The sequence below is a fragment of the Amblyomma mixtum genome, chromosome 7 (genome assembly GCF_055824585.1).
Source record: "Amblyomma mixtum isolate Tamu chromosome 7, ASM5582458v1, whole genome shotgun sequence".
NCBI classification, from domain to species: Eukaryota; Metazoa; Arthropoda; class Arachnida; order Ixodida; family Ixodidae; genus Amblyomma; species Amblyomma mixtum.
In genome coordinates this window covers 126343631-126367336 of record NC_143018.1, presented here as the reverse complement: position 1 = coordinate 126367336, position 23706 = coordinate 126343631, and the positions used below count along the sequence as shown (strand labels likewise).

Genomic DNA, 23706 nt, shown 5'->3' with positions numbered 1-23706 from the left:
GCCCACGAAATTTTAAGGCGAAAGCCTTTAATGTCTCATCGTTGTAAGCAGCAGTTGTCGACAGAGAATGTCACGCTTTTCAGTTGGTCGAAACGGTCGTGACGTCACAGTGCGCCAATTTCAAACGGGGCCAATTGTACTTTGGCTAGTAACCATGCAACCAATTGAAGGAACCATATAGTGATGCTCGAAGTAAGTGGGACTGAGCTTAGTTAATTGCTTAATTACCCAATTAGCCAAATTAACTTATCTAGTCAGGCCATATGAATAAATAAAACGGAATAGGAAATTGGTCGAGCTCGGGAATCGAACCCCGGTCTTCGGAGTGCGAGACGAGCATGCTATCCACTCCGCCATGCCAGCTCGATGGTTTGGAATGAACAAAGGCACGTCTCGTGAATACGGTGTCATCGCTCACTGCCATCCTCCTCCCTTCCCTTCCGGCGAGCTTTACGTGTCCACCGAGATATGAGAGAGAAATACATTTCCTTTCCTCAAAAACCAATTTACCGACGAGCGAGGCGTAGAACCGATGGCGATGGCGTTCCATGGACTCCCTGGCAGCGTTGCAAGACGCTCTCGCGTTCCACTCTTAGAGGCGAAGCTTAACGTCTTAACCACACATCAGTGACCACACTTTAGGTCAAAAAAGTGCACCCCCCCCCCCTGAATTTTGATGGGTGTCCACCGAGATATGTGAGACAGTTACTGCGTAATTTTCTTTCCTCAAATACAATTTTCATTTTCTTCATTACGGGCCATCTTCGTCTTTCTTCTTTCACTCCCACTTCCTCCGTTCCTCTACGGTGCGGTTCAGGTGTCCACCGAGATGACAGATATTTACTGCGCCATTTCCTTTCCTCAAAAACCGCTGCGTTGAAACGGCAAGGCATCGCGCCGAACGGGTAGTGGCGTTCCGTGGACTCCCTGGCAGCGCTACAACAGGCTGTCGCGTTCCACTCCTAAAGGCGAAGCTTAAGCTTAAGCTTAATTAGCAGTTAATTAGTATTCAGGCATTAATCAGTAATTAACCATTAATTAGTGATTTGTCATCACTTCGTAATTAGCACTCATTTACATGTGACGCCACCAGTGCCACAAAAGCACTGAAAGTGGTGCGGAAAACGCTTTCGCCTCTACGCACTTTAGACAGTCAAAGTGCCCCCTGATTTTTGCTCAGTATTCTGGACCACGCGAATGTAGGTTCCGTAATTCGAGAGGGCGTGGCCATCATTCTACTTCCGGCCACGCCAGTGAACGGTCGCAGAATCATGAGCTCCGGTGGAGCGGCGATAGCGGCCCTTGCTGGCCGCGGAAACAGGTCCGACATTGAAGCAGATAAGGATTACGAGATTATTTTGCCTACTCTGCCAACAGGACGTGTTGTTCTCAACACGGTGTTTTTGCACGGCGACGTGCGAGCGCGGCCTTACACGGTCGAAGCCTTTCGCGACGCCCTCGCCCAAGCGGGTGCGCTCCCTGACGTTGTGGCGTTGGGGGTGTACCAAATCAACCATGTTTGGGCGGTGGCACTCAACAGCGCTGAAGCAACGAAGCGATTGGCGGCTTTCAAGGAGCTTCCAGTTAAAGGACGCCGGTGTCTTATATTCGACCCCGAGGGCCACGTGCTGAAACTGCGGCTACACTGGATGCTGCACGGCGTCGCCGACGAAGATATCCGGACTGCGTTTGCGGCCTTCGGGAACGTGACGGAGGTAACCCGTGAGCGTTGGCGAGTGCAAGGAGTGAAAGAAAAGGGCTCCACCACAAGGATAGTTCTGCTCAAGCTGAAGCCTGGAATGAAGGCGGACGACCTCCCCCACCAGGTAAGAGTCGCCGGCGAGCTTGCCCTTGTGGTCGTGCCTGGGCGGCCCATGCAGTGTTTGCGTTGTCAGGGAAGCGGACATGTCCGACGTGACTGCAAGATACCTCGCTGCTCACGCTGCCGACGCTTCGGACATTCGGAAGATGGGTGTGTCCGCACATACGCTGCCGCAACGGTGCCAGCGCTTAGAGAGGAGACACCGGAAGACGTTATGGACGTCGTCGAGGCTGAGGAAGCAGCCAAGGGGACCGATGGCGTGGAAAGCTCTGCGGTGGCCTCCAGCGTGACAACTCCGACGACCACTGAAAAAGAGGCGGGCGAGGGCGTGGACAAGAAACAGGTACTGCCATCCGTTGTTTCGGAGGTGCCTGTGAGCGAGGAAGCGCCCCTTCAAGGGACAAGTGCTCCGGCGGCATCGGCGGATGAGAACACCAATGCGGAGAACGGCGGCCGGTCAACGAGCGCTGGCAGTGCGCCGAAGCGCCCGCACGCCGACGCCGGTGACGGAGCGGATAAAGGCCGATTCACACGACGGACCGTTCGCCCGCGGCCCGCGAACTACGTGTGCATACGTCAGCACTTTGAGAGGCGCGCTGGATGCATGGATGGATGGCGGCCGACAGCGCGCCCCTCAAAGTGCTGACGTATGCACACGTAGTGCGCGGGCCGCGGGCGAACGGTCCGTCGTGTGAATCGGCCTTAAGCAGCTCCCTGGCAACGCCGAGGAACCACCAGCGAAAACTGTGCAGGGACGACGACCTTCCTTCAGACCGCAACCTAACGTCGCGACGGGCCGGAGGGCAGCCGAAAAGCCGCTCTCGCAGCACGTCCAGCCCGATAATTACGATGGCGGCGGGACTTCTGGAAGCGTCTAGCGAAGTGCTAGGCGCGAAAGGTAAGCACCATGCTCCCAGCGTCCTTCTAAAGTACGAAAATGGCGATGCAACAGTCACTGAGCGTAGCAACGCTCAACGTCCGTGGGTTTGCATCGAAAACAAAGCAAAGTCAAGTATACCGTATTTTAACGGACCAGGACGTGGACGTGTTGGCGGTTCAGGAAACCAAAATAGAAGGGGAAGAGGACACGGGGAGCGTGGTGCAGCGTTTCACGTCGAGGTACGATGTGGCTGTTAGTCACGCGGATGGCACATCGGCCGGGTGCCTTCTGTTCGTTAAGAAGTTGCCAGGACTGACAGTGCAAGAAGTGATTTCATGTATGCAAGGTCGCTTTACTGTTTGTGACTTCGTTTTTCATAACAGCGGATGGCGCGTTCTTTGTGTTTATGCACCGAATGCGGCTGATGAAAGGTTAAATTTTTTCGTGAGCATCCAGCGATATCTAAATAGTGGGCGACAACTCGTCGTTATGGGCGATTTCAATTGTGTCTTAAGTGCTCGAGATAAGACAAGTAGCCGCGCCTTTAGAGGCGCAAGCACGGATGTTTTGTCGCAGCTAGTTGGCGAATTTGCTCTAGATGATGCAGCAGAGTGTTTTGGAGGGAGCGCGCAGCGTGAAATACACGCATTTCCAAGGTTCTAGTCATGCCCGGCTCGACCGTATTTATTTATCGTTGGATGCGATTCTGAAATGCCAAAATTATGTCGTTATGCCAGTGTCTTTTTCGGATCACTGTCTTGTGAAATGTACAATCGGCCCTAGAAACCGAAGGAAAAAATTTGTGTGGGGACTGTGGAAGCTAAACTCCAAACTCTTAGAATTTGAAGCTTTAGTTGAAATAATTGCAGGGAAGCTTAAAGAGATAGAACAACGGCCTTGCACCACCATTGCAGAGCAGTGGGAATGGTGCAAACAAGAAATTAAGATGAAAGCTATAGAAAGAGGCAGTTGTATTCGACATGATGAAAAGCAAGAAGAAGCATGTTTAAGGGCGACACTAAACCAGTTAATAGCGCACGAGTGCAAAGAGCCAGGGGTCTATAATGACCATATCAGAAAACTGAAAAAGAAAATTGAGTTATTAGATGAAGATCGATATCGAGGAGCGCTCGTTCGCGCCAGGGCCGAAAGATGCGCAGCAGGCGAGACGCCCACTAAACGGGCTCTCGGTCTCGAGAAAGCGCATGGTCGTCGAAACGACATAGAAGAGATAGAGTGGGGCGGCAACCTCGTGACAGATAAAGAAGGCATTGCACGTGCGTTTTACGAATACTATCAGCAACTGTTTCCATTTCGCGACATGAACATGGACAGGTTTAACCGCGTGTTTCTTTCTTTCTTGCCACGACTAGATGCTGACACAACAGAAAGGTTGGAGCTACCGATTTCCGAACATGAAGTTGAGCGTGCCATTGATAATCTAAATCCAGTGAAGTCGCCAGGGCCTGATGGCTTGAGCGCGGCTTTTTATAAAGCATTTAAAAAAGTATTGTCAACATTGTTAGCTGCTGTATTTAACGAAGGCTACGATCTTAACGTGTTGCCGCCTTCTTTTGCGTCGTCACATACTGTACTAATCCCTAAAACAGAACAAACTGAGAAATTGAGATAGGTGACGTCATACAGGCCAATAGCCCAACAAATGTTGATTACAAGATACTAATGAAAGTACTAGCAGCCAGATTACAGACCGTTATTAAGGAGATTGTTGGGCCTCACCAGACTTGCGGGACCAAGGGAAGGACCATTGCTACGAACATACATAAGGCGAGATGCGTACTGGAGTGTTGTGATGCAACATGCGGTAGCGTTGCGGTTCTGCAACTCGACCTTGAAAAGGCGTTTGATTGTGTTTCACATGGTGCCTTGGCGCACCGAAACTGCACTACAAGATTAATTGTCAACAAGGAACTTGGCGCACCCGTGAACGTGCGACGTTCGGTGCGTCAGGGTTGCCCCCTCAGCCCGCTTCTGTTCTGCATTTATATTGAAACTTTGTGCTTGTCAATCCTTGAGAATGAAGATGTACAGGGCTTCCAACTCCACATGACGGAGGTCAAACTTTTGGCGTATGCTGATGACGTAGCCGTCTTCTGTACGAACAGAGAGAGCGTTAGCGTGGCAGTCGATGCCGTGAAAGATTTCTGCACGACCACTGGAAGTCCGGTGAATTGGGGAAAGTTTCTAGGGTTTTGGCACGGAGAGTGGCCATCGACGCCTTACACGTTTGCCAACGTGACTTGGGCCACAACACCGGTTAAGTACTTGGGTGTGCCTCTAGAATGCTATGAAGACAGTGAGCCATTTTGGCGCGATCAAGCCCAAGAAATCCGTGAGAAGGCTGACAAATGGAGCGGTGTGCCGCTGTCTATCTTTGCACGCGCAACGCTGTGTAATCTGTTGTTTGTTGCCAAGTTGTGGTATGTAATGCAAACGCTTCACTGTTCCAGGTTAAACATTCAGAGGCTGCATCGGGTATTTGCCGCTTTTGTTTGGGCGTCGAATTGGGAACGGTGTAGACGGGATAACTTGTTTCGGCGTGTCAAAGACGGGAGTCTTGGGCTAGCACACTTATTCACCCGACAGCTTGTAAACAGAGTCATTTTCTTCCGCGACGTAAATGATCCATTTCTGCGCACTGTTTGCCAAGTAAGGCTCGTGCGGGCGTTGCCAAATTTTGTTGTTGCCACAGAAAGTATGCCAGGGCGCCTTTTTGTTTTTTTAAGAGAAGTCGTAAACAGCGTCAAAATTTTGACAACTCTTTTTTCGATTCAATATTTCTTTTCAGTCAGTAGGAAAAAATTGTATAAGGATGTGTGCGATGACTTTTTCTCCGTTCCTGTGTACAGAGCCTTGTACAACGGCTATCCGGGTCAAGATGTATTGAAGCGGGTCAAAAGGATGCCAGTTTCCCCAGGAGTAAAAACGTTTTTCTTTAAGCTGCATACTGGAACGTTGTCGGTAAAAACATTTCTTGAAGACAGGAGTTTTTTTCTGCCATGGGGGTCGCTTTGTTTAATATGCAAACAACCTGAGACAATAGATCATGTTTTTCTACACTGTTGGGAGGGGGTTTATTTTTGGGACGTGCTGCAAAGAACCCTTAAAAAAGACTTACCGTTAGATACACATAGCATCAGGTTCCTATCAACAGATAACGAAGACGGCATACCTATTGATACCGTCATGTTAATCGGTCTGCACAGCCTCTGGCGGTCCCGGATGGCTGGGTATCATTTAGACCCCGATGCTCGCCCTGCAAGGCTCTACTTTCGTGAAAGTATGCATGCCTTTGTTGAAATGCACAAATTGAAGTGTACAGTTCCAGAATGGCTGCCAAGATTAGAGCCCTTGATCCATTTGAGAGAATTTTAAAATGACAACGTCATCCCACCTAAGGATGACAGCTTCCTTATTACTATCATTTCCACGTGATCTTTTGGCTGTGAGTTCGCTTAATTTTTCCGTGTACGATTTTGTACTGTGTAAGTATCCGGAAATAAAGAAAGAAAAAAGAGGGCGTGGCCATGGCGTACCGCGGCTGCACAACGAAATTAATTATAAACACGAGTCTGGGGGCCCCCATTCGGGTGCAACGTTCGGTACGCCAGGGCTTCCCCCTCAGTCCATTTTTGTTTGCCATTTACAAAGAGACACTATGTTTGAACATTATTAAGAACGAGGCTGTTAAAGGGTTTAGGTTGCAGGCAGCTGAAGTCAAGTTGCTTGCGTACGCGGATGACCTAGCGGTGTTTGCTGTGAATCAGCATAGCATACGCGAGGCTGTTGTGTCTGTTGACAGTTTCAGGAAGGCAACCGGAAGTAAAGTGAACTGGGCAAAGTGCCAGGGACTTTGGCATGGGGGTTGGCCATCAACCCCAGATCTTTTTGCAAACGTGACTTGAGTAACTATCCCCCCAAAATACCTAGGAGTTCCACTAAATTGCTACCGGGACAGTGATGCATATTGGAAAGAACAAGCGAACGAACTACGGGAAAAATCAGATAGATGGAAGAGGGCACATTTATCAATCTTTGCGAGAGTGACGGTGTGTAACTTGTTCTTTTTAAGCAAACTATGGTACGTCATGCAAGTGTTGCACTGTTCCCGGGCAAATTTACAGAAGATACATCGCATTTTAGCGTTTTATGTTTGGTCCTCGACCTGGGAACGGTGCCGACGGACAAATTTGTTTAGACGTGTGAAAGATGGTGGCCTTGGGCTAGGACATCTGTTTCTGCGCCAGCTTGTGAACAGGTTTTTCTTTTTTCGAGATGTGCGTGACCCTTTTTTCAGAACTATGTGTCAACTAAGGTTGACCCGTGTTTTGCCTGATTTTGTTGTGGGAACAAATTATTTTTCCGGAAGAACTTTAGGTTACTTCACAGAAGTTAGTGATAGCGTTAAATTTCTTGTTGTCCGTTTTTCGAGAGAATATTTAAGTGACGTGAAGCGGAAAAAGCTATACCCAGATCTGTGTGAAGTTTTTCCAGTGCCAATGTACAGAGCTTTGTACGATGGAGGCCATGGAGGGGATGTTCTGAAAAGAGTATAAAGAATGCAAGTACAGCCAGGAACCAAACTTTCTTCTTCAAATTACCTACAGAAACACTATCAGTTAAAAGGTTTTTAGAGAGAAGGGCTTTATTCCTACCGTGGGGTTCGCATTGCCTAATCTGCAAGTGTCCCGAAACAATAGACCATATGTTTCTTCACTGTTGGGAGGGGGTGTTTTTTTGGGACGTTTTGCAACGAACAATTAAAAAAGAGCTGCCGCTTCATCCCTACGGTATCAGATATTTGGCAGTTGAAAACCAGGACGGGTTCCCGTTTGATCAGGTAATGCTCTGGGGCCTCCATAGTCTATGGCGCTCCAGAATGGCGGGGTATTACTGCGATTCTGACGCGAGACTAGCCCGCATGTATTTTCGGGAAAATGTACGTAGATTTGTGGAAGTAATGAAACTACAAGCATGTGTACCCGACTGGCTACCCAGGATGGAAAATTTGACTCCGTTGAGAGAATTTTAAACTTGACAAGGCCTGCCAGGAAGATCTGACAGGTTGCTGGTTTCAAAGTTTGGTGTCTGTAGTTTCTGTGTTGTTTTCTTAAAGGCAATAAAGAAAAAAAAATAGTATAGTGGCCAGTATCCCCGCCTGTCACGCGGGAGACCGGGGTTCGATTCCCCGACGGGGAGCTTCGTGTTCTTTTTGTCTCGCTATGCCCTTCTGTGCCTTTACCTAAGCGACGGTGCGCCTGTGTTTCTGTCTCCTCGTTAGTATAGTGGCCAGTATCCCCGCCTGTCACGCGGGAGACCGGGGTTCGATTCCCCGACGGGGAGCTTCGTGGTCTTTTCGTCTCGCTTTGCCCTTCTGTGCCTTTACCTAAGCGACGGTGCGCCTGTGTTTCTGTCTCCTCGTTAGTATATAGGGATTCGACTTCCGGCCACCGAGCGTGACGGACGTGTGTATCATGGGCTCCCAAGGAGCGGATTCAGCGGCCCAGCCGGGCCGCGGTATCAGGAGTACGATCAAACCGAACGAGGACTACCAGCTGATTTTGCCGCATTTGCCAACAGGTTCGAGTGTTTTGCATACCGTTTTTTTTGCATGGCGACGTCCAAGCCAGGCCATACCGTGTTGAAAACTTTCGTGACGCTCTTGAGCGTCTGTCATTGCTGCCGGAAATGGTTGCCCTCGGGGCATATCAGATGAATCATGTTTAGGCCGTGACATTCTGCAATGAAGAAGGAAAAAACAAAATGCTACAGGCGGAGGCGTTAAACGTCAAGGACCACCGCTGCGTGGTCATTGACCCACGCAACCAGGGCGTCAGGCTGAAGCTGTTCTGGCTGCTACACGGCGTGCAAGATGACGACGTGAAGGCAGCTCTGGCGGCTTTTGGAAAAGTTACCGACATAACTCGGGGCAAGTGGAGAGTCAAAGGCTGCGTCGACAAGTCGTCTACTACGCGCTCAGTGACACTGAAGCTGAAGGTGGGCGTTCCCATCGAGGACTTACCGCACCAGCTGCAGAGCTGGTGCGGTACCGCGGCACCGGACACATACGTCGGGAGTGCCGTGTGCCACGTTGCGGGCTCTGTCGTCGCTTCGGCCACGACGACGCCCAGTGCGTGCGAACATATGCTATCGTAGCTGGTCCTGGTCGCAGGGATACTACTGAGGAGCATATTATGGACGAAGTCGACGCGGTAGAGGCGGCCCGTGAGAGTCGGGAAGACGCAGTACCGAAAAGCATAGCTTCAGAAAAAGCAACGCTTCCCACGGAATATGAGCCTGCCAACTCAGAAGAACCACCTGTGCCTGACACCAGAACTGAGGCGGACGCGAGAAAAGCAGATGATGCTGCGGTAGGGGCACCTGAGACGGTTTTGGAATCGACCGACGAGAAGGACATTGACACGGAGATGCCCGCGGCGTCAACTTTGCCAGCGAAGAGGACGCACGACGAAATCTGATGACAAGGCGACGACCTACGACGGGACGGACCATAAGGAACCTCTTCCCAAAGAGCCTCCTGTTCGACGTGCGGCCTACAAGCCCAAGCCGAACATCAATCTTGATCGAAGGACTTCGTCGGGTGTCCCTCCGTCTTAGCGGAGGTGCCTTGCAGGGTCTTCGTGTTGGTAACCCGGTCTTCGATCGGGTTCAGTGCTGACACCGCCGTACTTTGCAAACTGGAAGGATTTTTGATGAGGTGAGCTGCAAACCGATGTCACTTCGAGAGCGGCGAATCCCAACCATTTAGATGGCGTCTCAAATAACATCTTGCTTGCGTATTGCCACACTGAACGTGAGAGGTCTTTCTGCGCGAAGGAGACAAAATCAGCTTAAGCGTCTCTTGTTCGAAAACGAAATCGATCTGTTGGCTGTTCAAGAGACAAAAATTGAAAGCGAAGAGTTGACAGATGCGATGGCAGAAATATACCGTGCACAGTTCAGTGTTTGCGTGTGCCATACAGAAGGAATGTCGGGAGGGTGTCTGATTTTAACTCGAAACGGCAAAGTCGCCGTGGAAACTGTATTTTCCTGTGAAAGTGGCCGGATTGTAGCATGCGATTTTTACTTTTCTGGTGTAGAGTGGAGAGCTGTGTGTGTATATGCACCTAATAGAATTCCCGAACGAGATGCCTTTTTTCGCCGTGTTCAACCTTTCCTGCTGACAGAAAAGCGTGTACTATTGCTTGGAGATTTTAACTGCGTGTGTAGACCTGAAGATAGAACAAGCAACAAAACCCTGCAGGACACGAGTGCCGAGCTGCTGTCTGAGATGATTAATGAAGCAGAATTGGAAGACATTGGCATTATAATGCAAGATTCAGAACAAGCACAGTACACGCATTTCCAAGGCGTTAGTCACGCAAGGCTGGACAGAATTTACGTTCCTTCTCAGGTTGTGCCCTTGTGTTCCCAGTACCAGACTGTGCACGTCCGCTTCAGTGATCATTCTTTAGTCGTGATCACACTTGGGGAGAGGAAAAGAACTGTCAAGTTTAGATGGGAATTATGGAAATTTAGTGACTCATTGTTGGAGGATGAGGAGTTTAGCAAGAAATTAAAAGACTCAGTCAAAAGCTTGTTAGAAAAAGAGACAGACTTTATACAAACATGGGAACAATTTAAATGCGACGTGAAAGTGGCCGCTATAGAAAGAGCATGTGTTTTAAAGCGTAAAGAAAAACAGCAAGGAAGGCGTCAAGCTGGGGTTGTACAGACAAGAAATAAAAGAGACCAAAACTAAGCTTGAACTAATAGATGAAACGAAATATCGAGGTGCTGTGATAAGGGCGCGCAGCGAAAGATTTTGGCTTGGGGAGACGCCCACAAAAAGTGCGCTCAGCGACGAAAAACAGTATGCAGTTTCGAAAGAGATAAAGGAAATTTGTTATCGCAATGACGTAACTTCCGAATCTGAGGTGATTGAAAGGGCGTTTCTGGAATATTACCAAAACTTGTTCAGCCTTAAAACGCCTGATGTTGAACATTACAAAACTGCATTCCTGTCGCTAATGCCAAGAGTCGAGGAGGACCTGGCGCAGGTACTGGAGGAGCCCATAACGGCAGCAGAAATCGAAGCTGCAATACAGCAGCTGAGCTTAAACAAGTCGCCTGGGCCGGACGGCCTCGGTGCCGCACTTTACAAGGCCTTGAAAATAGAAATGGCAATAGCATTGCAGCGCGTAATAAGCGAGTGTTACGAAAGAAAGTTAACTCCGCCGTCTTTTCGAACTTCCCACGTGGTGTTGATCCCAAAATCGGACGACCCGAGTAGGTTGCAGTCAGTTGAGTGTTACCGCCCAATAAGCTTAACTAACGTAGACTACAAAATTTATATGAAAGTGCTAGCCGGACGACTCCAAACAGTAATTAAAACCCTTGTTGGCCCACACCAGACCTGCGGCATAAAAGACAGATCCATTTTTACTAACATACACGTAGCTAGGAGTGTCCTTGAATGCTGTGATGCAACGGAGGGTCGTGTCGCCATGATGCAACTGGACCTGCATAAGGCGTTTGATAAAGTTGTGCATGAAATTTTGTTCGCGCTTTTGGAACATGTGAATGTGGGATGTATCATCACTGATGGCGTGAAAATGGCTTATGATGGCTGTACATCAAGGTTCATAATTAATAACCGCCTGAGTAATAGTATTCCTGTCTTGTCGTCAGTGAGGCAGGGTTGCCCTCTTTCTCCACTGCTTTTTGCACTTTACCTGGAGCCTTTTTGTTTAAAGCTGTTAACTACGCAAAACATTCGAGGTTACGCCTTTTGTCATACTGAAGTGAAGGTATTGGCATATGCAGATGATATAGCAGTGTTCTGCAGAGACCAGGACAGCGTGCAAGAAGTGGTGAGAGAAGCCGTAAATTTTTATGATGCAAGTGGCTGTGCGATAAGCTGGCAGAAATGTTTTGGTTTTTGGCATGGAAAGTGGCAGGCCACGCCAGAAGTATTCTGTCGAATGAAGTGGGTAGACACGCCAGGAAAGTACCTCGGCGTGCCGCTAACCAACTACAGAGAAAGCAAAGAATATTGGGCCCATGAAACCGAACGAGTCAAAGCTCAGACAAGCAAATGGGGCGGTCACAACTTTTCCATGTTCGCAAGAGCTACGGTGTGCAACATGTTTTTAGTAGCGAGGATTTTTTACGTTCTGCAAGCGTTAACTTTGCCAAGGACTTCAGCGCAAAGGTTGCACAGAGTGTGTGCAACATTTATTTGGGCGTCAACATGGGAACGTACCAGCCGATGCAATCTGTTCCACAAGGTGCGGAACGGGGGGCTAGGGTTATCAAATTTATTTCTGGGACAGATAGTCACTAGATTCTTTTTCTTGCGTCAAGATAATGATTTTCTGCGAACTGTTATACAAGTGCGATTGTCAGAATCACTGCCTGATTATGTTGTGTCATCCATGTCTCCAGGGCGGAGTGGGTTAAGTGGTTTTTTGCAAGAAGTTGTTGCAGCAGTCCGTATTCTTCGGTCAAAATTTTCCGATGAGTATCTAACCATTGTAACAAGGAAAAAGATGTACAAGGACGTGCTTGATGTGTTTCTGCCAGTGCCTGTTTATCGCAGTGCTTATCTTCTGGGTCCCGAAAGGGATGTGCTAAAAAGAGTCAAGAGAATGCCGATGAAGCCTTCAGTGTGTTCTTTCTTTTTTCAATTGCATACTGAAACCCTCCCAGTGAAGCCATGGCTGCAATGCAAAGGCCTTTTTGTACCTTGGTCAGTAGAGTGTCTTATTTGCAAAAAGTGGAAACTATAGAACATATCTTTCTCGACTGTCATGACGCTGTCTTTCTTTGGGATGTGTTGAAGCGCACACTGAAAAAAGATTTCCCCCTGACTCCTTTTGGAATACGCTTCCTACCATGTGCAGAGCCAGGTGAAGTGCCTTGGGACCTGCTAATGTTGCTCTGCATGCACAGCCTATGGCGTACGCGAATGGATGTCAGGCATGAACATGTTGTTGTGAATCCGGCTCATCAGTATTTCATTGAGAGCATCATGTATACTCAAGAAGTTTTCCGACAGCAAGCTCCTCAGCCTGAGTGGCTGCCTGTCCTCGACCAACTAAAATCATTTAACCCATTTTATCATCGTGCACTAGCTAGAAACTGACCTGTGCTTTTATTGTCATGTCATTGTATTTTTGTTTTGTTTGCCCGGCCAAGTCGGTAATAAAGAAAAAAAAAGGCTCCTCGTTAGTATAGTGGCCAGTATCCCCGCCTGTCACGCGGGAGACCGGGGTTCGATTCCCCGACGGGGAGCTTCGTGTTCTTTTTGTCGTTTTGCCCTTCTGTGCCTTTACCTAAGCGGCGGTGCGCCTGTGTTTCTGTCTCCTCGTTAGTATAGTGGCCAGTATCGGATTCCATTTCCGGACGCCGAGGCGAACGGACGTGTGTGTCATGGGCTCCGTAGGAGCGGCTTCAGCGGCCCAGCAGGGCCGCGGTAACAGGATTTCTGGCTCTGATGACCGGGGTTATCAAGTGCTTTTGCCTCAGCTACCTAAAGGGCGAGTTGTTTTAAACACTCTTTTTTTGCATGCCGATGTGCGTGAAAGGCCATATCGTGTGGAAGACTTCCGTGACACACTGGCTAGCCTAGGCCTGCTGTCTGAAGTTATCGCCCTGGGGGCGTACCAGATGAGTCATGTATGGGCTGTAAACATCAAAAACGGAGACGGCGTGCAAAAGCTTTTGGCTTTGAAGGAATTGATTGTGAAGGAAAGGCGGTGCGTTGTGATAGACCCTAACAACCAAGCCTTGCGTATCAAGCTTCACTGGATGCTTCACAACGTACTGGACGATGACATACGTGCGGCGCTCTTGCCGTACGGAAGAGTGACGGACGTCTCCCGGCAACGGTGGCGGGCTCAAGGTGTGCAAGACAAAGCGTCCTCGACGCGCTTGGTGGCCTTAAATTTGAAGACGGGCGTGACGGTGGACGACTTGCCACATCAGATCCGTGTTGCAGGTGAACTGGCGCATGTGGTGGTGCCCGGCAGGGCCCCGCTATGCTTGCGCTGTCGCAATACCGGCCACATTCGACGTGACTGCCGCGTGCCACGCTGCGTACTAAGCCACCGATACGGCCACGGAGAAGAGCAGTGCGAGAAGACGTATGCCTCTGTCACGCAGAAAGCTACGAGGGAATTGGACGTCAACGACCTGTTGATGGATGAAGCCGAAGTTGAGGAATCTTTGAAAAGAGCAGAGGAGAAGAGTGGCGAGGACGCGAAGTCTCCAGAACAGAAGTCCGGAGATGACCACCAGGCCAAGGCCAGTGATTCTGCGTCTCCCACTACTTCTAAACCGGAGCACGCTACGTCGAACGCGTGTACGGGTGCAAGCTCTCTAAGCTCGCACGGCGGAACAATTCCAACAGACGATGCTGAGGCAATGGACGCGAGCGAGAAAGGCACAAGTGTGGTGGTGAACAGAACTCATGATGAGCTAGCTACCCAGGATGGACAACCAAACGAGCCGAATAACGATGAACCCCCGCCAAAGACGCCGGGGGTGCGACGGGCGACGCTACGCCCGAAACCGAACATCCCGCCGGATAGAAGTTCGGCGGTGACGCCCACTTAGCGGACAAGCTTGGTGCCGTCGAAGGTGCCGGACTTCTTCCGATTCGAAATGGAAGAGACAACGGAAACTTCGAGCAACACATTCGAGGTATGGTTGAGGATTTCACTGGACTTGGTTATGCTGTGTCATTTTGTAATTTTTCACCTTAGAATTGATAGAACAGTGTCAGTCATGTTTCTAATGACACCATTCGTATCTTTCTGCTTGATTTACTTGATTCAAAATGGCGAATAACTTAAATTATTCCCTACGCATAGCGACAATTGATGGCAGAGGCTTGGCTGCAAGACGACGGCAATACCAGCTTAGCCGCCTTTGCATGGAAAACGAGCTAGATCTAATTGCGGTACAAGAAACAAAGGTGGAAGAACAAGAGCAGACTGATAGTATGGTGTCACCATTCACAACGTGTTATAATGTCTGTGTATGCCATGCCGTAGGAAGATCTGCCGGCTGTGCTGTATTGATACGCAAAAGTGTGGGGATTATTGAGGAAATGATTACTGTGTCTTGAAATGGTCGCCTCATCGTCTTGGACTTTTCGTTGACGGGGGAAAAGTGGCGTTTGGTTTGTGTCTATGCCCCCAACAATGTCAATGAGAGATGTTTTTTCTTTGAACAACTTAATCAGTATCTGCCTTGTGAAAGAAATGTTATTCTGCTGGGAGACTTTAATTGTGTTTGCTTTTCGGAGGATAGATCGAAAGTGGCCTACGTACATGATCGAAGCGCCGACTTACTTAGGTCCTTGGTGGATGACTATAACTTGGAGGATGTAGGTCACACTATAACAAGCGGCGGGCGGCCACAATTCACTCACGCCCAGCAGGGTAGTCAAGCAAGGCTTGACAGAGTTTACGTGTCCCTAGCTCTAATCCCCCACTGCAATAGCTACAATGTTATACCTGTTTCATTCTCTGATCACAGCCTCGTAAGTTTCGTCATTGGCAATAAGCAAAAGCAGCCACGGTTTAACTGGCACCTGTGGAAGTTGAACGCTGAATTGCTCAATGATGAACCCTTTGTTAAAGGAGTTGAAGGAAAATTAGGGCGGCTAGTGAAGGATGAGCCCGAAAATTACTCGGCTGCCTGAGAACAATTTAAAAATGAAGTAAACATGGCAGCGATTGAAAGAGCAAGCATCAAGCGTCGAAATGAGATGAAGAATGAAAAGCTCTGCAGCGCCAGCTAGAATACTTGTTAAACTCTGTGAGTTTGGAGCCTGAAAAAGTGGCAGACGAAATAAGAATAACCAAAAGTGAACTTGAGGTGATAGACAATTAAAGATATAAGGCAGCTATGATTCGTGCACGAGGCGAACGATTATGGCTTGGGGAAGCACCGAATAAACGCACTCTTACTGACGAGAAAAGGTATGCATCAAAAAATGAAATCAAACAGATCCGCTATAAGGACGAGGTGACGGGTGAGCAGAAAAAGATAGAGCAGGCGTTCGTGGAATATTAGCGCGAGTTGTTTAGCAACGTTATCTCGTGTCAGTGACACTTTCATCGCAGAATTCATGACTGGTATGCCAAAGATAGCAGATGACGTCAGAGACAGTCTTGAGGAAGAGATAAGTGTCCGCGAAATCGAGGCCGCTATCGGCGAACTGCCGGCAGGAAAGTCCCCTGGACCAGATGGCTTAGGAGCCACATTTTACAAAGCGTTCGCCCATCAACTAGCATATGTGTTGCATCGCGTTATCAACGAGGCGTATAAAACAAGGCGGGTGCCACCGTCCTTCAGAGCTGCTCATATCGTCTTGATTCCTAAGACGGATGATCGTGACAAGCTACTGTCAGTAGGTTCATACAGGCCTATCAGCCTTACGAACACCGATTACAAAGTGTTTATGAAAGTGCTCAAGAAGAGCGTGCAAGGTGTGATCAAGCACTTAGTTGGGCCGCATCAAACATGCGGCATCAAAGGTCGAACAATCTTCACGAACACTCACGTAGCCAGAAATGTGTTAGAATGCTGCGACGACATGGACGGCCAAGTTGCCATGTTGCAACTCGATTTGGCGAAAGCTTTCGACAGGGTGTCACACGAGGTCCTCTTCTGCATATTGAAGCATGCAAATGTAGGCAGCGCAATTTTAGACGGTGTAATGATGGCCTATCGCGATTGTTGTACCCAGCTCATAATAAATAAGTCACTAACGGAAAGGGTTCCAGTGCAGTCTTCAGTAAGACAAGGATGTCCACTGTCTCCTCTCCTGTTTGCTATATATGTCGAACCCTTTTGTTTAGCAGTAATTCATCAAACAGCAATACGACGTTTCAGAATGCATTCTACTGAGGTAAAATGTTTGGCGTATGCTGACGACATAGCCGTATTCTGTCAAGATCGCGAGAGTGTGTCGGAAGTGGTCAACCTCGTTAAGGCTTTCTGTAAGCTGACGGGCTCAGAGATAAACTGGGAAAAAAGTGTTGGTATATGGCATGGTAACTGGGACATCAAGCCAGAAAGGTTTGCTTGTACGACATGGACAGGCACACCTACGACGTATCTTGGTGTGCCATTCGAGCACTATCAGGAACCCGCAAAGTACTGGAGTGATGCAACGGAGAGAATGAAGGAGAGGACGGAAAACTGGCAGGGTCGAGGCCTTTCAATGTTTGCGCGTGCCTCTTCTTGCAATTTGTTCTTGATAGCCAAAGTTTGGTATGTGTTGCAAGTGCTGTGTATGACCTGCGCAAATGTGCAGAAAATGCATCGGGTTCTTGCTGTGTTCATATGGGGCTCAACTTGGGAGAGGGTGAGTCGTACCAACCTTTTCCGCTCAGTCCGCGATGGAGGCCTGGGTCTTACTCATTTGTTCATTAGGCAGATTGTGTCGCGTTTCTTTTTTCTGCGCGAACAAAGCGACAGTTTCTTGCGCAGAGTCATACTAGTTCGACTTGCGAAAGCGCTTCCTGAATTTATTGTGACTACAAGTGATATAAGATGCCGCCGTGTGACTGGTTACTTCCATGAAATTGTTGTTTCCCTCAGCATGTTGCATTCAAGGTTTTCAATGGATTACCTCTGCTCTGTTACAAAAAAGCAACTGTATGCAGACTTAATTGAAAATCTACTGCCGACACCTATGTACAGATCTGTTTACTGTGGGGGCCCAGGAAAGGACGTTTTAAAACGGGATAAAAAAATGTCGGTAAGACCTTCAGTCAAATCCTTTTTCTTTAAGCTGCACACGAACACACTACCCGTAAAAGCATGGCTAGATCAGAAAGGGATATTTGTACCCTGGACAATTAACTGCTTACTCTGCAAAAAAACAGAAACTATTGAACACGTATTTATTGACTGTTGGGACCCTATATTCCATTGGGACATACTGCAGCGAACTCTAAAGAAACAACTTCCAATAACGCCATACGGGATCCGGTTTCTCCCAGTCAAGTGTGATGAAGGCATTCCCTTTGATATGTTCATGCTACTGGGCCTCCACAGTCTGTGGCAAACCAGAATGGCAGTCCGCCATGCAGATGTTAATGTTCGGTCTGTACGCGAAAATTTTATTCAGCATATGGTCTACATGAGAGAAGTCTATCAGGCGTTACCCGAAACCCCTGAGTGGATTAATGTATTTGATGGAATGGTGTGTCTGAAGAAATTTTGACTGTTTTCCGCCAACCGAAGTCAGGCTGGTGTGTTTTGTCTGTATATTGAGTGTCATGATACCGGTAATAAAGAAAAAATAAAGTTCGATTCCCCGACGGAGAGCTTCTTTTTTTCCCCCTTTAGCCTTCTGTGCCTTTAACTAAGCGGCGGTGCGACTGCGCTTCTGCCTCCTCGTTAGTATAGTGGCCAGTATCCCCGCCTGTCACGCGGGAGACCGGGGTTCGATTCCACGACGAGGAGTTTCTTTTTTTTTTCCCCTTTAGCCTTCTGTGCCTTTAACTAAGCGGCGGTGCGCGTGTGCTTCTGCCTCCTCGTTAGTATAGTGGCCAGTATCCCCGCCTGTCACGCGGGAGACCGGGGTTCGATTCCCCGACGGGGAGTTTCTTTTTTTTCCCCTTTAGCCTTCTGTGCCTTTAACTAAGCGGCGGTGCGACTGCGCTTCTGTCTCCTCGTTAGAAGCCGTTCTGTGCGGCTGTGCTTCAACATGCTTCTTGCTGGAAACAGCGCATCGGCCGTTGGCCGAGGTCTACCGACGTCTCAGGACACTACGGACTCGTACAAAGTTGTACTTCCCCGATTGCCTACCGGTAATGTTGTCCTTAATACCGTTTTCCTGCATGCTGACCTTAAAGGTCGCCCGTACCGAGCACCTGACTTCCGTGACGCACTCGCACAGATACTGGATCTCCGGGAAATTTTGTGCATTGGTCAACACCAAATGAGCCACGTGTGGATGGTTACCTGCGAGAGTAGTTCCTCCAAACAGAAGCTTGTTAACAAAGCGGAGTTTCCTGTCAAAGGACTGCGGTGCATGGTGTTTGACCCGGATACTAAGAACGTCAAGGTTAAGCTCCTTTGGCTTCCCCGCTATATGGAACACCGGAGGATTGTGGAAGCATTAGAGCCTTATGGCACGGTTCAGTCTGTGGAGCGTGAAAAGTGGCGGTGCCCAGGGATGGAGCATATGGAAACGTCGAACCGTGAAATCTCCCTCACACTCAAGGATGGAGTGTCAGCAAGCACAATCCCACACACACTTAATGTTTATGGAGTGCAGGCATTAGTCCTTATCCCAGGGAGACCTCCACTGTGCCTCCGATGCAGCCGGGTTGGGCATGTACGGCGCCAATGTCGCACGCCTCGGTGCACCCAGTGCCGACGCTTTGGCCATAATGCGGAGAACTGTGTCTTGAGTTACGCTGACAGGCTGCGTCAAGGCCAGTGGTCACGGGAAGATGACGTGGCATTAGAACACATCATGGATGTGTCTGAGGTTGTCGACGCGACCGGAGAACTAAGTCGTGAGCATCGAATAGATGGGGAACAGAAGACTTCAACACCTCAAATCAACACGGAATCTGAAGCGACTGGCCATCTAGCATCCGCGCCTCCAGAGCGAAAACCGCCGGACCCGGGCCCCCCCGTGAGTGCTACAGAGACTGCTGTGCTTGCTGCACAGGAACACCTCGTCGCCACAGGTCAACGTCCGGATATGCCTCCTGTGGAGTCAGACGAGGCAATACAGCCAGTGAATGCTCGCCGATCCTCCTCTGTTGCTGATTCTGCTTCGTCGTTGGAGGGTAACGGTGAGCCGTGTGTGGCGTCGATCTCTGGCGTGTCCGGTTCTCTGTCGGCTGTCAGTGTGGCAGTGAGTGATGTGCTCCCCTCGGGTTCGTGGGCCGAGGCCTTGGCTGTATCAGAGGAAGACATGGACAGCACTGCACCTTTGAAACGTCCAGCAGCTGACGAGGTGTGTATCGATGGCGCTGACCACAAGGCACAATGTGTAGAGGCCACGGGAAGGGTGGCGTTAAAGAGGAGGGCGATGTCTGCCCGAGAGGCCGCCAATTTGGAGGCGGGCCACCCCATTCCAGGGGATGGCGTTTGTTAAGACTGGCACCAAAAATGGCGAGCGTCATATCAAGTCGCTACCCTTAACGTTAGGGGTATGCGTAATCGTAGGAGGCAACAGCAGGTACGGCATCTCTTAAAGAAATGGAGTGTGAGTGTGGCCGCTATCCAGGAAACAAAGTTGTCCTCTGATGAAGAGACAGCAGCTGCTCTCGAGCCTTTTTTGTCGGAATACAACATTATTGTTAGCCACGCGAGAGGCTTATCAGGAGGTTGTATGCTATTCCTGGCGAACACGCTAGAGATGACAGCCTTGTCTTATTGCATAGATGACGAGGGGCGACTTATATGCTGTGATCTCACAATTTCAGGTGTACAGTGGCGGATCATTTGTGTTTACGCCCCCACAAAGCAGCGCGAGAGAAGGCTCTTCTTTCTGTCATTAGTTGAACATTTGTGCACGGACCGCAAAATTATATTGTTGGGAGATTTTAATTGCGTTTGTAGGGATGAGGACCGATCAGTGGTATGTAAGAGATACGACCCTAGTGCTGCATTACTTACCGACTTGGTTTCTGAATATAGTCTTGTGAATGTGGGACAGGAAAAAGGCGACTGTGTACATTTCACTCATTTTCAGTTTTCCTCTAATGCTCGCCTTGACAGAATTTACGTTTCTGTAGACGCGTTAGCAAGTGTGTTTGGCTACTGGGTGCGCCCCATCTTCTTCAGTGACCACTGTATGGTGTCTCTTCAGATAGGGAGGTACACTCGGCATGTACTTCACCCTCGATGGGAGTTGTGGAAGATGAATAACTGTCTGCTCTCAGACGAAATCTTTCAGCGTGCTGTACCTACTTGTTTGAAGGACGTATGGTCACGCCGTGATCTGTCCGTTTTTCAAAAGTGGGATTCGTTTAAACAGGAGATCAAAAACTTGGCAATTGAGGCCTCAGCAAGAATCGCTTTCCTGAAGAGACACCACCTTCGTGAGCTTGGGCGCACCCTAACGGAGCTACATGAGCTAGAGAGGGTAAACCCGGGTGCCTATCTCGAAGAGATTAATAACGTAAAAGCAGAGCTTCAACAATTTGCGACAGAAAGATATAAGGGGGCCTTGATACGATCTCGGTCCCGAAGGTTTCTTGATGAGCAACCTTCTCGTCGGGCCCTGAATGATGAAAGAGAGAGTGCTCTTGCGAAGGAAATATTGGAAATTCAGTATGGTGATTGCACATACAGCGATGCGCCTGGTATTCTTGCTGCTTTCTTCGACTATTATCGAAAGCTGTTTGGTAGTTGCGATGATCCAAATCAGGGTTTCGATTACAGTTCCTTACTCGGAAACTTCCCTCGACTAGACGATGAGAAGTGTGCTATAGTGAAGGGATCTATCACTTTGGATGAAATTCAATCAGCAATTTCTGCCCTGCAGAGCCAGAAATCTCCTGGGCCAGATGGTATTACTAGCGAATTCTATAAAACTTTTTCGCCTTGCCTAGTGCCTGTTTTGATGGAAGTTTTCCAAGCATCTTATGATGTGGGTGTCCTGCCTCCCACTTTCTATTCTGGGCACACAATATTAATTCCCAAAAGCAAAGATACTAATCGGTTGAAAACTGTTGAGGGATATCGTCCAATTTCCCTCTGCAATGTTGATTCCAAATTTTTGCCAAGGTTCTTAGCAGTCGTCTGCAGCTCGTCATTATGGACTTGATAGGTTCGCATCAGGTCTGTGGTATTAGAGGCCGTAGTATTCAAACACATATCAATATTGCACGTTCAGTATTAGAGACAATATCAGATGAAACAGGCCAAGTTGCTCTGATTCAAATTGACTTGGCGAAGGCTTTTGATAAAGTTCGGCACGATTTCTTGTTCGCGGTCTTGGAGTATGCAAATATTGGTGACGTCTTGCTCAAAGGCATAAGGCTGTGCTATAAGAACTCCTATACAAGGGTTATTGTTAATCAGGAGCTAACGAAACCAATACCACTAGAAGCATCTGTTCGTCAAGGATGTCCACTGTCTCCATTGTTGTTTGCCCTATATCTGGAACCCCTCTGTCTCAGTATAATTAACAGCGTAGCTATCCGCGGTTTCTCTCTGGCTCGATGTGAAGTTAAAGTTTTAGCCTATGCTGATGATGTCGCCCTCTTTTGTTCTGACAAAAAGAGTGTACTTGAAGCTCTAAACTTGACTAAACAGTTCTGTGATGTATCAGGCGCGGCTCTTAATTTAGAGAAATCCAAAGGCTTTTGGTTGGGTTATTGGGGAACTAGGCCAAGCCAGTTCGGTGGCATATGCTGGGACAGTAGCCCTCTTGAGTACCTAGGCGTTCCGCTGCACCAAGTTCGCAACAGTACAGCCTACTGGGATTCACAAATTGTAACTCTACGGCGACAAACACAGGCTTGGATGGGTAGGGAACTCTCAGTGTTTGCGAGGGCACAGGTCTGTAAAATATTTTTGTTTGCAAAGCTCGCGTATGTCCTTCAAGTCCTGCATTGTGCGAGGAGGAAGGTGCAAGCAATACACAGAATATTTGCAACATTCGTTTGGCGCTCTCAATGGGAGCCCATGAGGCGTGACAACTTGTTCCTTCCCTTAGAGGGTGGTGGAGTGGGTCTTGTTCACCTGTTCGTGCATCAACTTGTTTCCCGTTTTTTCTTTTTAAAATCGGCAAACCACCCGTTTCTGGTAGCTGTGCTCATTAGGCGGCTTAGTTTTCATTTGCCTTACTTATTCGCACCGACTGTGCAGGCTCGTGAGGGGACTTTGTGGGGATTCCTCAAGGAGGTTGCTGACGCTTTCAATTTCCTCACTGTGCGCTTCTCTTTAGATTACCTGTATAGCCTCTCGAGAAAACAGATGACCCAGGCTCTCACTGAGTCTTTGTTCCCTACACCATTGTATCGGCAGCCTTATCTGGGGTCTTTGGACATCAGTGTTCTAAAGCGTGTTAGGCGGATGTGTATTCAGGCAGCCGCTAAAACGTTCTTTTTCAAACTACACACAGCGACGCTGCCTGTCAAGACATTTCTCAATGACAAGGGGATGTTTGTACCTTGGAATGTGAATTGCCGTCTGTGTAACGTGCCTGAGACAATTGATCATTGTTTTATCCTGTGCCGTGATGCCATGTTTTTTTGGGACATACTACAACGAACTCTCAAGAAGGACATTGAAATTACACCGTACACTATTAGATTTCTGCCTGTTGACAAAAACTCTGTTGTGCCTTATGATCTGTTTATGTTGATGGGACTATTCAGTCTTTGGAAAAGCCGTATGATGGACAGACATGCCGAGCCACCAAGATCGTCCAAATCTGTGTTTCGAGAACAGTGTGCTTTGGTGAGGAGTGTATATGCTGCACGCGAAGAACCTCCAAGCTGGCTGCCGTGCCTAGATGCATGTGTGTGCCTCCCTGGATTTTGATGTTTTTATGGGGCTGCAGTGCTGAGTTAGGGCAATGGCGGGCTCCTATTAATCAGCCCGGCAACTTGAGACGCGATCCAGTCTGATTGAAGTTTTCCTCCTTTCTACGGATGTTCTTCCATGCAATAAAGAAAAAAAAATCCTCGTTAGTATAGTGGCCAGTATCCCCGCCTGTCACGCGGGAGACCGGGGTTCAATTCCCCGACGGGGAGTTTCTTTTTTTTCCCCTTTAGCCTTCTGTGCCTTTAACTAAGCGGCGGTGCGCGTGTGCTTCTGCCTCCTCGTTAGTATAGTGGCCAGTATCCCCGCCTGTCACGCGGGAGACCGGGGTTCGATTCCCCGACGGGGAGTTTCTTTTTTTCCCCTTTAGCCTTCTGTGCCTTTAACTAAGCGGCGGTGCGCGTGTGCTTCTGCCTCCTCGTTAGTATAGGGATTCCATTTC

At 48.7% G+C, this 23706-nt stretch overlaps 2 protein-coding genes and 4 non-coding genes across 6 annotated transcripts; all 6 read left to right on the top strand.

The window, feature by feature from the left end:
* The first annotated feature begins 7994 nt into the window (after window positions 1-7994).
* TRNAD-GUC (transfer RNA aspartic acid (anticodon GUC)) lies at window positions 7995-8066 on the top strand. The gene has a single exon. It is a non-coding gene; the product is annotated as a tRNA-Asp (tRNA).
* A 4881-nt stretch (window positions 8067-12947) lies between these two features.
* On the top strand, window positions 12948-13019 carry TRNAD-GUC (transfer RNA aspartic acid (anticodon GUC)). The gene has a single exon. It is a non-coding gene; the product is annotated as a tRNA-Asp (tRNA).
* A 3901-nt stretch (window positions 13020-16920) lies between these two features.
* On the top strand, window positions 16921-17970 carry LOC149337466 (uncharacterized). Its single transcript, XM_089554887.1, has one exon. The coding sequence runs from the start codon at window positions 16921-16923 to the stop codon at window positions 17968-17970; it is 1050 nt and encodes a 349-aa protein (XP_089411013.1).
* A 310-nt stretch (window positions 17971-18280) lies between these two features.
* On the top strand, window positions 18281-18352 carry TRNAD-GUC (transfer RNA aspartic acid (anticodon GUC)). Its single transcript has one exon. It is a non-coding gene; the product is annotated as a tRNA-Asp (tRNA).
* An 84-nt stretch (window positions 18353-18436) lies between these two features.
* On the top strand, window positions 18437-19863 carry LOC149337464 (uncharacterized). The gene has a single exon (XM_089553446.1). The coding sequence runs from the start codon at window positions 18457-18459 to the stop codon at window positions 19861-19863; it is 1407 nt and encodes a 468-aa protein (XP_089409572.1). The 5' UTR covers window positions 18437-18456.
* A 3679-nt stretch (window positions 19864-23542) lies between these two features.
* Window positions 23543-23614, top strand: TRNAD-GUC (transfer RNA aspartic acid (anticodon GUC)). Its single transcript has one exon. It is a non-coding gene; the product is annotated as a tRNA-Asp (tRNA).
* The last annotated feature ends 92 nt before the right edge of the window (window positions 23615-23706 follow it).